Source organism: Trichoplusia ni, chromosome 6 (genome assembly GCF_003590095.1).
Source record: "Trichoplusia ni isolate ovarian cell line Hi5 chromosome 6, tn1, whole genome shotgun sequence".
In the NCBI taxonomy this organism is placed as follows: Eukaryota; Metazoa; Arthropoda; class Insecta; order Lepidoptera; family Noctuidae; genus Trichoplusia; species Trichoplusia ni.
In genome coordinates this window covers 12273952-12290061 of record NC_039483.1, presented here as the reverse complement: position 1 = coordinate 12290061, position 16110 = coordinate 12273952, and the positions used below count along the sequence as shown (strand labels likewise).

Here is a 16110-nt window from a genome sequence, read left to right as displayed (position 1 = left end):
TAGTTTGCGTAATGGAATAATAGCATCAAATCTGATTATACATTTCCCGAAATACGTAACAATAAAAAAATAAAAAAAATGTAAAAAAAATGATGATAATTTTGTGGATGAATTTATTTCGTCATCGCTTGTGGCTTTATCGGGAGCTGTGGCAACGGCTTGTCTAATAGGCATATTTTAGATTTGACCATAACGGAGATGTTTGCACCAATTGGCACTGACTGAGACAGATTGGTAGTTTCCTGCCAGTGAGTGATACAAATGTCGCTTTAATGGCTCTTAGTGAGACAAGGGTTAATTTATTTGAAGGCGACCACTCGGCGACTATAACTTCCTTTAGTAGACCTAAGTGTTGTGTCTGTTTCACGTTTAGTACTTAGGCTTGGGGATACGCTATTTACATAACACAATTTAAACAGAACACAGAGCAGCATACTACCTATATATACGAGTATATACATAATTGATCTACTAAATGTTGATATGTATTTTGCAACTGTCTTAAGCACTTCATTTCGAGCAGAAATATGATTCTTAGTGCGTGGACTCAACTACTGATAGGTAACAGAATATCCCATCCTAGAAGTACGTACTCGCCTTAACGCACCATTTCGCTTAACGAGTTGACGCTACCAAGTCGGTGGATACCTAGTCTCTGTTGGTGTTATGATTCAGGTCAGGATATTGACGATGTGCAACAGTGTGAAGAATATAATAAGTTATATAAATACAGTATGATCCTAACTCAGTTGTCAATCTCTTTTCTTTGCTACAACTAGCTATTTCTTCTCTTGTCTCCCGCTAGCCGAGGGAAGTAGAAAATTGATTCTTACTCCTACTTTTTATTATTTCTGATTAATGTCGTTGCGGTGGCGTTAAGTATTTCGGTGGTTTTCGTTGGTTTCATTGTAGAGGGCTAGTCCCAAAAGAAAAAAATCACTAAGATCAGAAAAAGTGAATATCGACACGAAAATAAGAAGAAAGTATTACGGTCAGTGACAGATTGAAAAAAAAATCTGCGCGTCCTTAAATCCAATAAGTTGTCGTTATGTAACGAGGTATGAAAATAGGTTTGATACCTAGTAGAGCTAGAACATTCTAAATATAAAAATATTGCTGAAAAATTCCGACCGTTTGTAAATCGAATTGTGTTAACCGACATCTGTTACAGGCTTTTTTATTTTTTAAGCTTTTTAAAAATGTAATCGTAATTAAACTGTGGCTTTTGTACTAAGGAATTTAATACTTGTGTCGCGGTGAAGACTAATGTAAACTAACGTAATGAGCTCAATCATAGCTAGTTTATGAAAAATGCATGACTATGGAAAAATGTAACAATAAGCACAATACCTGTCCCCAAAACAACAATTCGAATATTATTTAACAAAACATTCCATTTAATTACAAATTGTAAAATTACCTAACTTTATCAAATTCTACTGTAAAATATAGGTGGTCATTATCACATAATTAGAATGATTTAGTACCGCATCAAATCACCAAAGCTATAATTAGTGGTTCGGGCAATTTACATAATGTTATGAAAGCTATTATGTTATGGAGTAACGCACAATACCCTTATAGAGGAATATTATTTCCAATTTAGCATAAGGTTGAGTGAAAGACACTTATAGCACTTATATCAATATCTTTGCAATTACTCTGCATAGTGTTATCATTCTTTTGAGGTACAGTCATTAAACTTTTCCCAAGAACACTACAATATACTCAGTATCACTTTCTTTGTCTTATCTACCGTCCTCGTGTACTTACTAGCATCTCGCTCCAACAATGGGATTCATACTTATTAACTTCAAAGACGTCAAGCACTTACATTATGACTCTTTCATACTCTTAAGGTTTTTGTACCTTTAACTTGATCCAAGCCACCAGCGATGTTGTATTTAGGATACGATTTATATTAACCTGGAAACATTCTTCGACTTCCACCTGTAGGTAGTTTGATAGTATCCCTAGTATCGCAGTATTATTGAATTTTACCGCAGTGTGCCATTACAATCGATGCGATACCTGTACCTCTGGCCTTTGTGTCGAAACGGCTGCACAAAGGACGAGCTCTACGTGGACAGTCGAACGCCAAGGAGACCGCATTCCTCTTCGAAAATTTTATTTATGCTAGGTCCGAAATAAATACACAGGAAAATGTCGATTTAAGATTAAAATATTTATGGGATTTAGTTTAGGATAAATATAATATGTATAGATTTGACAAGAATACATTTTGTAAGGATGTTTTGAATTTAGAATTCTGTTTGTGGAACAAGGAGACTACTTATTGAACACCTTTTTTTCTATTTTAAAAAGAAACTTATGCTAGTGTTTAGTGCTAACGATAAATAAATCAAACCTTTTTTTTGCTTTCTCTATTAGTGATTTCTTTACACGTCTATGTTTAGGCTTTTTCGATACCGCAAAAGCATTTCTTGGCTTTTATGTGGAAGTCAAGGAGCAAAAGCTATTATTGGTCCAAGCGATCCTTATTACGTTATAAATCAAACTTGTAGATACGCACTCTCGCACTCTAGACGTTTGACCTTTGTTAACGAATAATACTCTCATTATTAATGAACTCACTCACTTGTTCCTGTCAAATTGTAGTTCTTATTGTTACGTTGCTACTTGTTGTGTTTACTGTTAATATTAAATTGATTTTTATCGAAGGCGATTGTAACCTCTGCCATCATATTTCTTTTTTTTTCCTAAATCAGTAATTAACTTTATCTATTTTATTATGTTTTACAGTTTACCTTGAAAATCGTACCTACTGTATAACACACATAAGAACATTTTCGGGTTGTACTTAAAACGTATTAAATTCGTCAATACATTTGGTTGAAATTTCACCATTAATAAAAAATAACAGGAATAAGATTAATATAACCGCTCTTTAATTTAATAAAGTAAGCTTTCACAACAAACACAAGATGAATGAACAAGATAATTCTGACGACTTGTTTGATCTCCGAATGCCTTTATACCTAGTTTCAAAACCTTCAGATACTAATCTATGTTGAGCAGCGCTAAGTGAAAACGAATTTTGGGTGAGGTCACATCGATTTGTGTAAGTACTAAGTACGTATTAAATCGTAAGAAACTTGGGCCCTCTGTTTGCTTGGTATCCCAAAAACATTTATAAGTACAATAGTTGTAAGTTGTAGCCAAAGCCTGCGTTTTAGCAAACCTTAATCCCATGAAACTGTTTCTCAATATCATTAGCTGTTGGTGGATGGATGCTTTATTTTTATTTCGTCATAACATATGAATAAATGCCTTTATAAATGTGCGAGTGTATATATTAGTACAGCTTTAAGTAAGTGCTAACTGTGTAATGTCGTTGTGTGGTAAGCTGATAAAGAAATCGTTTATTTATACAACTTACCAAGAAAACGCCTTATTTTTGTAACAGGCAAGAACCTAAGCTTCTTTTTTATACAATCAATTAGTCTACAAAGGATCACAGTTAAAAAGTAGTCGGGTCTCTTTTGTGAAACTAAGTACCTACTTAAATAAAAGCTTAGTTTATTCACGGTTTCTTTTACGTAGAAACGTAGTGTTTTATCAGAGTTTCTGTGAAAGTAAATGTTATTAAAGTTAATGATATGTACGGATATGTAAATAGGTGATAAAATGAAAGATCAACAAGTGTACGGTTGTCCCTAGACGTAGCATTAGGGTTGTATTCGCCTTCACGCCTTTGTTTAAATACAAATACCATTAAAAACTACGACACTACGATAATAAAGATTATTCTATTATATTTGATAAAGGATAATTTTCAGTCAGGGTTTTGACTGTGTTTGTATTATAAGGAAAATTTACTCTTTTGTTTCACCTCTTTCCACTGATTTTCGGTGATTGATTTTCATATTTGGTTTCCAAATTAAAAATAATATTTGTGCGTAAGTAATTTCTCATAAGTTGTTCGCTCAGTAAATTATCTTAGTATAATGTATATTGTCAGTGAACTCTGCTCTTAAGATATGCTTGATTGAGTAGATTTAAGATTGTTACAGAGAAATAATATTTGCTTGAACAAAGCTGGGGATACAGTTTCTGCAAAGCACTTTGTGCGAGAAAGCAGAAGCGTAGTAAAATATTCTATACACACTAATCTGGTTTGTGCCATCAAGCAACTGTAAACAATGAAGAGAGCTTGCATTGTTGAGGTTTTATATACTTAGATATTATATTGTTTTGTATAATTTGTGCATTTAAATGTTTGTGAAACCGTGATACAAGAATTAACTCTATGGAGCTTTATTTGATTCAGAAACATTAATTATTTTAACTGAAAATTAAGGAGAAATATGAGAACGATCGTCTGTCTGTTGGTAGAGAGTGTATTCATCCTTGAACTGAAAAGAAATATTTCTTTAATGTTGCGTTTTTTTAATTGTCTCGTCTATACATAAACTATTAAATAGTTTTACACATTTATTAACTTTTAATAAATGTGTGGATCTAATTAATTAAATCCTCATCATGTTGTTGATTTTATATGTAAGTATTTTAAATGTTTTAATATTATACACCCTCAAATGTTATTTAAATATTTTCTTTCTGGACAAGTTTTGGGTTAACCTGGGTTTACCAGCTTTATGGGGTTAAATACTGGGTTAAGCTCGACTTTTGTATGCACTTTTACTATGTTATTTTAAGTATCTGTGTACAATAAATAATTAAATTATATGTTTAAAAAAAACCAAAATAATTATTACACAAATAACTTACGTGTCGTTCTAGTTAAGTTTTACAATCAGAACGGGAGAGCGTAGCAACAATCCCTTTGAGGTCGGCATACAATTGTAGTACTGAATAGCCTTTGACAGTAGTAAGCCTTGTGTAAGTATCAACATTTTGAGGTCAATAACCATATCAGCTGCTTTCAATCGCTTCGTGTTCAACGCATAAAGATCTTACTCTTAAATACTAGAAGAGTTTGTGTTCAAATGCACAAGAAAATATTTACAGAAAGGGTGTATTACAGATGACTTTTTAAAAGAGAGAAATAACGTTTTGATTTTCTTTTCATTTTGACTAAATATTGATAAATGCGATAGGAGTCATACAAAATATCATATGAAACGCAGATGAATAATTATGTCGAACATTCGACTAAATCGTGATTATTCAATTCAAGGTTGGTCAAAGATCTAACTAGCTTATTGTTTCTGATAAAACGAAAGTCATTTAATTTGTCATGAATTATATAATTACTGTTACTTTGTCACTTACTCAGTAATTCTTTTAATATCGGCAATAGGCCGTGTCAAGATAACAATTGTTTCAATTTATGTTTACCTTTAATGAATCATTATCGATATTTTATTACATAATTAATAAACAATTTTCAGAAATAAATACATCGTCAGCATGAGCAGGAAAAACTGAATATAAATGATGAAAAAGTTACAGAATTTATTTTTTTGCCTGCAACCGTTTAGTTGATTTCTTTATGGCCAGGCATATCAGATAGGTACCAGGGCATCATAAATCGGGAACAGCTCTCATCATCATCAAAATAAAGTATTTTTATTATGAAGTGATATCAATCAACCTTTGATCCCGTATATTTTAATAACGCATTCACTTTTATGGCGTTCAGTGCCTGACTACAATTTGCGCATATACGTTTTTCATGTGGTTTATACATTTTTGCACTCTATGTGAACTGGTTTCGGTCAAAAATTGGATTATAAATGAACACCGTAATATAATATTCGTTATTCATACATAACTTAAGATATATTACTTATTTAAATAATTCAGTTCTTTTTAAAGCGGGCTTTAATTCAGTAAGAGTAGAATTTCCGATTTTTTACGTTCTTCTTTCATTCGCTGATTACGTAACAGCCAAGACTGAATTCGTTATTCTATTTAATATTTAATCGAAATTCCTTACCAAAATAATTAATTATTAATTATAATTGATTAATATTCAATGAGAATCCTATTACTAACAACTACGTAGAGAGTTGTTTGTCAAAAGTCCAATAATCAAAAAATAAAATCCCAAGGCATGTGTATAATTTGTTTTTTTCTGTCCCTTTGGTTTGTCACAGGCAGACAGTGTATTTAATATGCGTATTACGAACATCCCACGAGTAACAATTTAGTACAACACATATGAGGACGTGTAGTCATCAGAGCTCACGACATAATTCAGTTCCGACTTGACGTAGCGTAATAATTTATATCTTATTCAAAGGCACTTTAGGATAATCGAATTTAACACAAACCGTAGCTAGATTAACACCTAATAAACATCATTGTGTTGTTCCTTATATATCTACAGTTATACACATAAACAGACTTCAGTTGTTTTAATATTTAGGTTATGTACGTATAAGTAAATATCTTTCGTTCGTAAAAAACAGTAGTCAAGTGTAAGTCGGACTTGCGACACTACACTAAGGGTTCCGTAAAGTAGGGAAAGAAAAGCAAACTAAAAAGAAGCAACTTTCAAAGATATGACCATACAAACGCCTGTTTATTATTTTTCGTTACAGCATCAAAAGAAATGCATCATTTAGATAAGCCCTGGTGAAAGAGTTCTGTTTTTATCCTAGGATACGGAATCCTAAAAACGGGGTCAGTTAATAAAATCAAAATAAGTAGGCCTTAGCATCAGAGCATAACTAATTCGGGACCAAAAATCCTTTTTAAATTAAACTATGGGTTTCTAGTACAAAGTTGTTAGTGGCCATGCACATTGGCGGTTTCCTCGAAACCCATTCTATAAGTAAGTAATTTAAGACCGTGTATACAATGATAGGTTGTTCTAAGAACTGTTATCATTGCAAACGATCGTCTAGGCGGTTTCTAAGCCCTTGTCTATACAACGTTTGATTCCTTTCCTGCTGGTAAAAAATATTAAAAATGTTTTGGAGAGATTTTCGTATTATAATTTCGATAAATTTTAATGGTCTTTGAAGGGGTGGGAAGGACGCAACCGCTGGGTGTTTCCCTCAGGGCTGGCAAGGATTCGCTCTCGTATTCACCGCGCTCCCAGATATATTTGTGGTCTATACATATTTGTTCCAATTCCTGAGCGCGTACTATGAATTCTCAAAGCGGATTGTTGCCGTCGTGGCAGTGAGACGGCGCTACACTCAGTGCTTATTGCCTTATCTATTCCACAATGGAAATACTCCTGTTTGACGAGCTCATAGTTCTAACACTGGTTAGGTGATACAAATTTGATTTCTGATCTAAAAAAATACATTCGTTCTTTACCTAACATCGTAATATGAAAATTATTTCTCGTTTCAACTCAACTATGATAAAAATATTATTACCTCTAATTTATCCTCACTGTTAACTAAGAGATTGTGAGAAAGATATGAAGATTGTGGCTGTACCTAATCATTGTTTTCCTTGATCCTATCAATAGCTATAAAATGAATTATTTAAAAGGTGCTTACCCATTCCCCAGAAGACTGTCGCGAAGAAAGCCACAAGGATGCGGCTACCGCTCGACGGTATCACCTCCATAACACCTGGTATCCCGGAACCGACGCACCACATAACACAGAACACTTATTTTTATATAGTTTCCAGCTCTATAGAGTTCCACAGTCACTGATATTTATGTTCTTATTCTCACAGTACTTTTAACACAATTTTAGAGTCGACAGTTTCGCACAATCGCGCACATTTTATTTCATCAGCTATTTTACGGTACCTGAAAAGTAGAGAAATTTATGTTACACAGCTAGCAACGTATGTCATAGATTTTATCAAATCGGAAGAAATAAGTTTTACGCTTTTTATTATTTGTGCTGGACTCAAAATGACATTATTTGCTGACAAGGGAGAAACAGACAACATTCACATTATTATAGCCGATTATAATATACATGATTAATTTCATTTGTTGTTCTAAAATCAATATTTATCAGAAAACAATTGAGATCGAAGGCGACAGCGTGATTTATGTAAGTGTCAAATATTGCATCGAAACAACTTGTGTTCGCAATTGAAGTTTGTTCAGCAAACTTCTGCGAAGTTTCGGGCCGTTCTGATTATTTTTTTGTTAGGAAAATATTTTGTAAGAGTAATAGGTAAGAATAATAGTAATACCGCAAATGTTTGTCTTTTATTAATCAAAATGATTCTCAGTATTTGTTAAATTATATTCAAATCTAAGCTATAATTCAATTATTAAACTTATACACGTTTCTTTGTTTTCAATTTGTTTGATGAAATGTTAATGACATAAAATTCTCGGAGATCCTAAGTTGGTCCGAAGTGTGAAGGGTGTTACGACAGCTGGAACATAAAGGATCAGCGCGGGGCGGCGAGATGAAACACAGCTGTCACCGATCGCCTCTGACCAGTCTCCGAGTCTCGTTGCCCTGGTTCTTTGTCCTCTGTTTCAATTTACATTTATTCGGGGTTGCGAGGCGAGCCTTTCACAGCTCTTATCATATTGACACAGACGGAACATTTAATCCTTCAATTTGGTTCGCCCTTTTCAATATCTCAAAACTCTCAAGACGCGTATTTCAAATGAATTACCGCGGTTAGTTACGGACAAGGAGGAAATACACGCGTTTATATTGGGTTTTGTAGACGTTGTAGCTCAAAAATAACTAACGAAAACTGAACTATGTTCTCTAAAATATTTTTTGTAGATTTTCCTTACGTTAGGTATGTTCGAAATTAAAAATATTTTATAACAACTTAGATGCATATTTTATGACAATTGATTTGATCAAAGGCGTTTGGTAAACATTTTGTTGATATATTTAGACAATATACAGCACTTCAATTTTACAGATCAAACGCGGTTGCGGTATTAAATAGTGGAATAATTCAAAGCAAATTTCTGTTTTACTGATGTTGAAATTTGGAAATGTTTGCTTAAATCGTCCATCATCAATATATAGCAATTGCATCATTACACAAAGCTTTCAGCGCTATTAGCAGCTCCTAAAGGCATAAATAATGTAAATACATGATTTTGTAACTTTATACATTAAGTTCAATTTTAAACTAAAATTGGCACCTCTAAATGTTTTTAGGTACTTGAATTGTCTTGGCTCTGACGAACTTTATTGCCATTATACGTTTACAATACCTACTGAAATATAACCAAGTCCATTAATTGTTTAAAACTTTCCAATGAAGTATCCTTCAATTTGCCTATGTAAACCGCTAGTAAGGGAAAGTTTGAACATTTCTTAAATAAGCTATTCATTAATTATTTCAGGAACTTGAAACTATTACGAGTTGGTTCATTGGACTCCATATTCGATTTTATTTCGAAGGCAATATTACAAACTCGTAATTTGAGACACATCGACTAGTATGTTATTAAGATAAAATAGAGCTATTTTTTTAAATGTTTTTAATTTGCAATGAGAACTCTATTCTAAGAAAAATATTTACCTACCTACTTTAACAGTAAAATTTTCTGAAACCCCTTGCTATAAATCGATTTAAATCAATAGTGCATAAGTTTATACAAAATAACAGTAGGCTATTAACGTAAAGTATTCAGGTTCATAAAGCGTCATTAATCGAATAAAATAACGAGAAAAGCGAACCCCTCTTTAATTGAAGGCTTACCGCACCCCCTATTGTAGGAACCGACCCCGTGCGTATGTTTATTATTCGCTAAAATATGGCGGTATCAATAACTTAATAATGTAATTACGTTTTACGTCGAAAATGTACCTCCCTCAATAAGTAATTGACATGAACTTTAATCAATCTTAGAGTAATGTGATTATTAAAATTGAATGAATATTGAGCGATAAATTTACTCAGTAAATTTGATTGATTATATTTGTCGCCAATTAGTGAATTTATTCGTCGATGATTGTGCAAACGAATTAACAAATTAAATGACCTTTAGAATCTTATTTAATGAGTAGTCAAACACCAAATGCATTCTTTTCAGTTCGGGTACAATAAATGAACCCCTTTCTAAGTTTGTGTGGAAGTTTTGAGTCATGACGCTGTGAAACAGATAGCCGCGTCACGCCATACTTCCCGCCTCAGAGTATCATTTTACTTAAAAGGTTTGCCCAAAAATCTCCGTCGCAACTCTTTTTAAGAAGTCTACTGAAAATAATACTTTTAAGTGATGAGGTTAAGTTTCCTTTTAAGTTTAAGCTGTCTGTTAGTACTAATAGTTTTTTAGGTAATAATGTTCTTTTTGTGCTTGTTTGTTTGAGACCGTGTAATGGAACTATGGTTCCATGAAATCATTTCTTTGTTTCATTAAATATAATTTTATCGTAATCTCACCACAAATAACCCCAAAGCCCATTTCAAAGCTTCAATACTCTTCCGTTCAGTGGTCAAGAGTAAAGTAACTAGGCTCATTACTCGCAGCATAAAATAAAACCTAACACTAAAGAGATAAGGTGAAACAAAACAATGTTTGTAAGTGTCCCCTCAATGGCATAGCCCTTTAATTAGTAGCGGTATGCAGTGAGTTATTGAAAAACTACACAACACGTTATGCTGGGCACGCGGGTATCACTGAACAAAAGAAGGCGACACAAAGAGCAATGGAACACATTTTGCCGAGCGCGTCGCACCGTGTCCCATATTTCCTAACGAGATGATATGCCAACGTTTATTCTTCATGCTTCACACGAATCGTACCACCAATGCATTTTGTTCGTGTAAATACATATGTTAACTCAGTTATTTTATACTTTTTAATTTTCCTGTCGTCGCCAGTTCGAACTGTCTGTTTTAATGAAGCAACTCCGATTCACTGAAGGTTTACATTTTCAATATTCTTAAATATTTTACGTTAGCCGTGTTCATTATAATTAATGGTTTTCGTAACATTGGTTACTTAACATTGAACCTGTTTGCCTGTAATTAAGAGGCCAATCGAATGATATATTATTGGGTCGTTTATTTCTAGTAGTAGATACATGGTTCTCAGGGTGCGAAAATGGAGAGAATAAAGGTCCGGCTTTTACCCTCAAGTCAAATATAACCTTAGATAGTTATAGATATACGGTTTTTATGTGTTTATTGTAGTAACACATAGTATCGGTCTAGGTTTTGGAATGTTATATCTTGAAGCTATCTTCGTTCTACTTTCAGACTTTAGGAAAAAGGCTAACTTTCTTCCGTCTGAAAGCAGCTTTTATCTTTGAGAGTATGTCTTATATTATATGTTGAACAAGTTGAAATTGTAGGTCTGTTATAACTAGATAAATCTTCGTAATGGCTAAAGCACAGCTGTACTGGACCGAATAAAGAGGAAAATTGTAAGAAAATTTTCAAGTATTTTATTCGCCATTTTAAGGAAGAGAATAGAAGCATTCTTTTAATAAGAACATAAAGTAAATTATCCTATTAGGAAACCCCAGTAGAGTTCCACTTGAATGGTTTTATCTTAGCTGTTTAAAGAGGTTTACTGTCAAAAATTACCTACATTTTGTGAACATTCTGTGTTTGCGGTTTGGTCCAAAATCATTTTAATTATCGTTTGTAGTCATATCGCATTTACTCGGGGTAATAACGAGCTGGCCATTGAAAAAATGGGAGCTTGGTTTTACTCTTCATTATTTTTAGGTGAAAGTGGGTCCTTTAACGTGAAAGCTTTTTAAAAATATGCACATTTTTTTACACGAACCTTGTTGACTATAAAAACAGGTATAAGATTGAAATGTAACAAAGTACTTTTAAATACCATTAAAAGTCACCTAAAAACACAAAATCTAAATTATCGAATCGAAATTAAAGGTTTTATTTTTCATTCGTTTGTATAAGAACAGAATCTAAATTGAATATCAAATATCTAAATGATTTTATTAACCGAACTGATATGATTGTTCCCGCGAAACGTTTCGCTTAATTCGCTTCCACATCCTCATGCTTAATTCATTACTAACTGCCTTCAGCCACGTGTTAATGCCGCTAAATTTAATGAGTCTGTTCGCCGAACTATTATAATTGAGATTTTAACCTTAATTTATTTTAGTGGCATACCTAGAAACTAATTACATAGTATATTTAACGGCATAATAATAAAATCGCAATAATCTCGATTTTATGACACATAACGTATCTTCTGGCAGCGAAACACAAAAGATAGCAATAAAGTTCGCCTAGTTACCTCCTATGGCCCGATATGTACCTAAGTCACGGAATAGTTCCATTTTGCGGGGACCTCGGCGATCGAAGTAGCGACACGTCTAGAACGATCAAAACGATCTGAACGTTCTCGCCGAAGACGATAACCGCGGCCTGAGCCCACTGTGAAAGCGAACGCAATTAGGCAAGAGCTTCTTCGGGGCGATAAGTGCCGAATAACCCATTTAACGTGGTAGCCGTTGGGCTATTTCAGTTCCGTACAACGTATTGTCTTAAAAGTTTTAATGCATGTTCTCTGCGAGGTATCTCTGAGTCGAACGGCTGTTAAACGATTAAGAATATTGCCCTTTCTGTTTCTCTACACGTTGTGGCTATTGCTACAGTTTAATAGCAATCAAATCCTAATTGTTGTGCTTCTGGCAGGCGTAACGACGGGTCTACAGCTTTCCGGAAATTGTTATTTACTAGCAAGTTAGGTGTATGTATTGTATTATAGAACTAGTCCGTTTATGTGTAGAGTTTCCTTGGTTTTAGCAAAGATAGGATCTTATTTTGTTACGTCGTCAAATCTTGTTAACAAGTCTGCTTTGATACTGCTTCTAGATAAGTCACATGTCACCAACTCTACCATTTCTCTATACTTTAACAACTATTTAAAAAGTAGTGAGTAAGCAGATGTAAAACAAACCAATAAATAACAGAAAACATTGGATAGATCTGATCATTTTTATGTAAACACGATAAGATCTTTCGAGCGATAGCAAAAGAGAATATGCCCGAAGCTAGTACGCCGAGTAAGCAGGTTGCTGCCGACCTGTCGCATCGGTGAATGATGACCATTTCAAAGGGCCATCTCCTACGGTAATATTACTCTTTTCGTGATAGAACAACGACAACCTAGTCGGTGTTATGAGCTATCACACTTCTAAAACTACAATAATATTCTGTAAGAGACGGCGGTATGCCTCCAGGCAACGAGCAATATTTAAAATTGAAATAAAGAAAAAATAAGATTTAAGTAGACCGTTTTACAGGTTCTTCTAAAACGCTACAGCTATGACTCTTGGTGCTATAAATCATAATGGAGGTTTTAAGGAAATAGAAAAATGACATAAAGAATACACCAGACACAGTATCGATGCAAAAGACAGATAAGTATGGCATAAACAAAGAGAGGCCTATGTCCAGTCATGGGGTAATGATAAAGGAAGCGATTTTTCACTTCCAGACAGTAATAACCTGACTATCTTCACAACATCAATTAGTAACACCTTTTGTTAAAGAGAAAAGAAAATATAGAGACTTTGGTTTTATAATATAATCTAGTTAGATTTTCAAGTTAAACAGTTGTTATCTGATAAGTGTCTCCGGAGATGTCTTTAAGAAGAGAAAAGCCTAGGGTTATACTTAAATATGTATGTAGATGGTAGTTTAATACAAAGGTTTTCATGCAAAATTAAAATAAAAGAGTTTTAATTAATCCCACTCGAAGTTGCTCAACGATAAAATTCAAAATAGACATGCGACCAATCGTCAATAGGTTTCATTCAACTAACAAATTTACATGAAAAAGACACTTGAAACCGCTTTGAGCTTATTTCTCTAAACCATTTAAACGATATTTTCATTGCATACATTTGGCAACGCTTTCGCTAATTAAAACCAAATCTGACTTACATTTTAAGTCTTTATTTTGATTCTTAAATTCCACGGAAAACATTTTTACCAAATACAATATAGTAGTTCTATAGTTTTTCCGTATTTTCTTATTAAAATAAATATGGATTATTATGGATATAAATTGAATGTAAAGTCATCAGTTCCAAATCAATAGGTACCATTGTTAAAGAGGGTTTTATTAATAAAGTCTCAAGGTCTATAAGAGCTACGTCGAATTCACTTATTAGATCTCTGAACCTAGATCCACACCTATTACTAGATCTAATATAGACTATTTACTCTACTGAAGTAGCCGAGTACAGTTGTAGGCGTCTTATTAACAGAAATGGAAAATTACTGAACATCAGAGCCCAATTGAAACAAAAGATCTAAATTACTAATTACTTTTAAATAAAGCAAGTTATTCCAGTCTGAGCAAGGCAATCCTGTTACATTGAATAAAAGTACTAAATAAATGAGAGAGCGAAATTTATTTCGGTATAAAATCAATTAATGAAATGTATTTAGCCGATTCATTTAACATCGGCAGAATGGTTCGAATTGGATGACTTTCGTTCCCTTCTTTATGCGTTGTTTTATGTAGATAGCCTGTGATTTACAAAAGAAAATGAGGAAGATACGCAGGCCAAAAGTCGATGTATCGGCAGTATCGGCAATTTGGCAGAAACCGCCCACCGTCAAATTCCGTAATGAAATCGACCACGTAATGGTGAACCTTTGTTCTACATTTTAATCACGCTATCGCCACAATTGTTTCAGCGAACGAGTCCGTTCAACTTATATTTGTGCCTATCTTCGGTGACGTAATAAAATTGACCCTCATCTCATGTTCTTTTTAATTACATTTTTTGTTCCCTTTGATTTCTGTTGACCCACCAACATTTTACATATTTATTGGCTCTTTTATACATTTTAATTATTTAATTTATATTCGTCTGTTACTTGACCGTGCTTAGATCACCAACAAATATATATTTTATGATGTATTATCAGTTAATGGAATATATACGTCTAAGTATAGCCTTCTAACCTATTATATAAAACCTTAAATATAAATAAGCGTCATACAAATTTAGTTTGATTAACGTTTATACTGTTATTATTAAACTAACATCAAACATCAAGGATGTATTTCTAACGTAAACCTGTCAATGGGAACACTAATGATGCTTATGATTTATTACTAAATAAAAAAAAAATAACACATCGATACATACACATATACATCGCAGTTTTACCGTCAAGTCCTCAAAAAGTTTTCCCGTTCTGGAAAGTCGCACAAAACATCGGTAAACAAAGTCACTTTACTAACGCAGTGTTTAATTAATTTAGCTAAAACTTTGATCAAGCGGGACTTTTAATAATAAACCCGATGTGTTATTTGTTTGAGTGAGTTGACAGGCGCGGACGTAATATCAGAGCGGGGGTAGTGTGCCGGCGGGCGGCGGGTGCGCGGCGCGTTCCGTGCGGTCGCTCGCCCCCATCGCACTGGCGGCCGGCGCTCGCCGCTCGCGCTCCCGCTCCGCCCCGCTGATGCGCGCGCCCGCCCGTTGCAAACTCCGATTTCCGTAGCGGGCTAAGCCGAAGCTTTCCTAGATTGTGTGGCCTTAGTGAACATTAATTACACCCAACTTAGTCTGATTAAACCTTGAGGAATTATCCGGATTGACAAAATTAACTTTTAACTTAGATTTATGTCGTTTTGTTCAACTACATTAGCCCACGAGGGGACTTCGCAAGAAGTTTCCTAATCTTTATAGCCAATATTGTTATGTTCCATAGATTTATCCGCAAACAAGAACCTATTTTGGTAACCTAACCTATTCTCCAAAGTTTGTTAATAAGCTGTAATTTACTGAGATGATAACTATCCTGAATACCTTTGTGTCGTTTTATTGTACTTAATTAATTACACTGGCTGCTTAATATAAAGCAGTTAAATCGCGATGTAGTAACTGAACACTTCTACTGACTAATTTTCTAAATGTGTCACATAACTCTACCTAATCTTGATAATACAATTAAAATAACAACAATTCGTTACAGTTTCCAATAAAAAGCTTTCGCCATGAAGCGGATGGGTCTGAAGATTAATTACAAAACAACAACTGATGAATAATCGCCAGGAATGTAGATCAAAACAAAATTTGCAAATGCTGTAGGCGAGCCGCGACGGCGGCAACTATTAAATTAACAATGCCCAGCGGAATAATTACAAAACAAAACCCTGAACTCATAGCGAATGTCATTAAGCATAGTTTAAATAAATAACTAATATTAGATTACTTCCCCTTTTAATCACAGTACAAGTGAACAAGTTATCGATACTCTCTCGAA

General features: G+C 33.9%; 1 protein-coding gene across 1 annotated transcript in view; it reads right to left on the bottom strand.

The window, feature by feature from the left end:
* The window catches only part of LOC113494992, a 44945-nt gene extending 29699 nt beyond the window's left edge, over positions 1-15246 (bottom strand). Inside the window, exons 1-2 of the mRNA XM_026873546.1 lie at positions 14991-15246; positions 7446-7705 (exon numbers count right to left, since the gene is read on the bottom strand). Of these exons, the coding sequence (XP_026729347.1) occupies positions 7446-7548 (103 nt within the window). The 5' untranslated portion in view covers positions 7549-7705; positions 14991-15246. The remainder of the gene's footprint in view (positions 1-7445; positions 7706-14990) is intronic.
* Between the last annotated feature and the right edge of the window lie 864 nt (positions 15247-16110).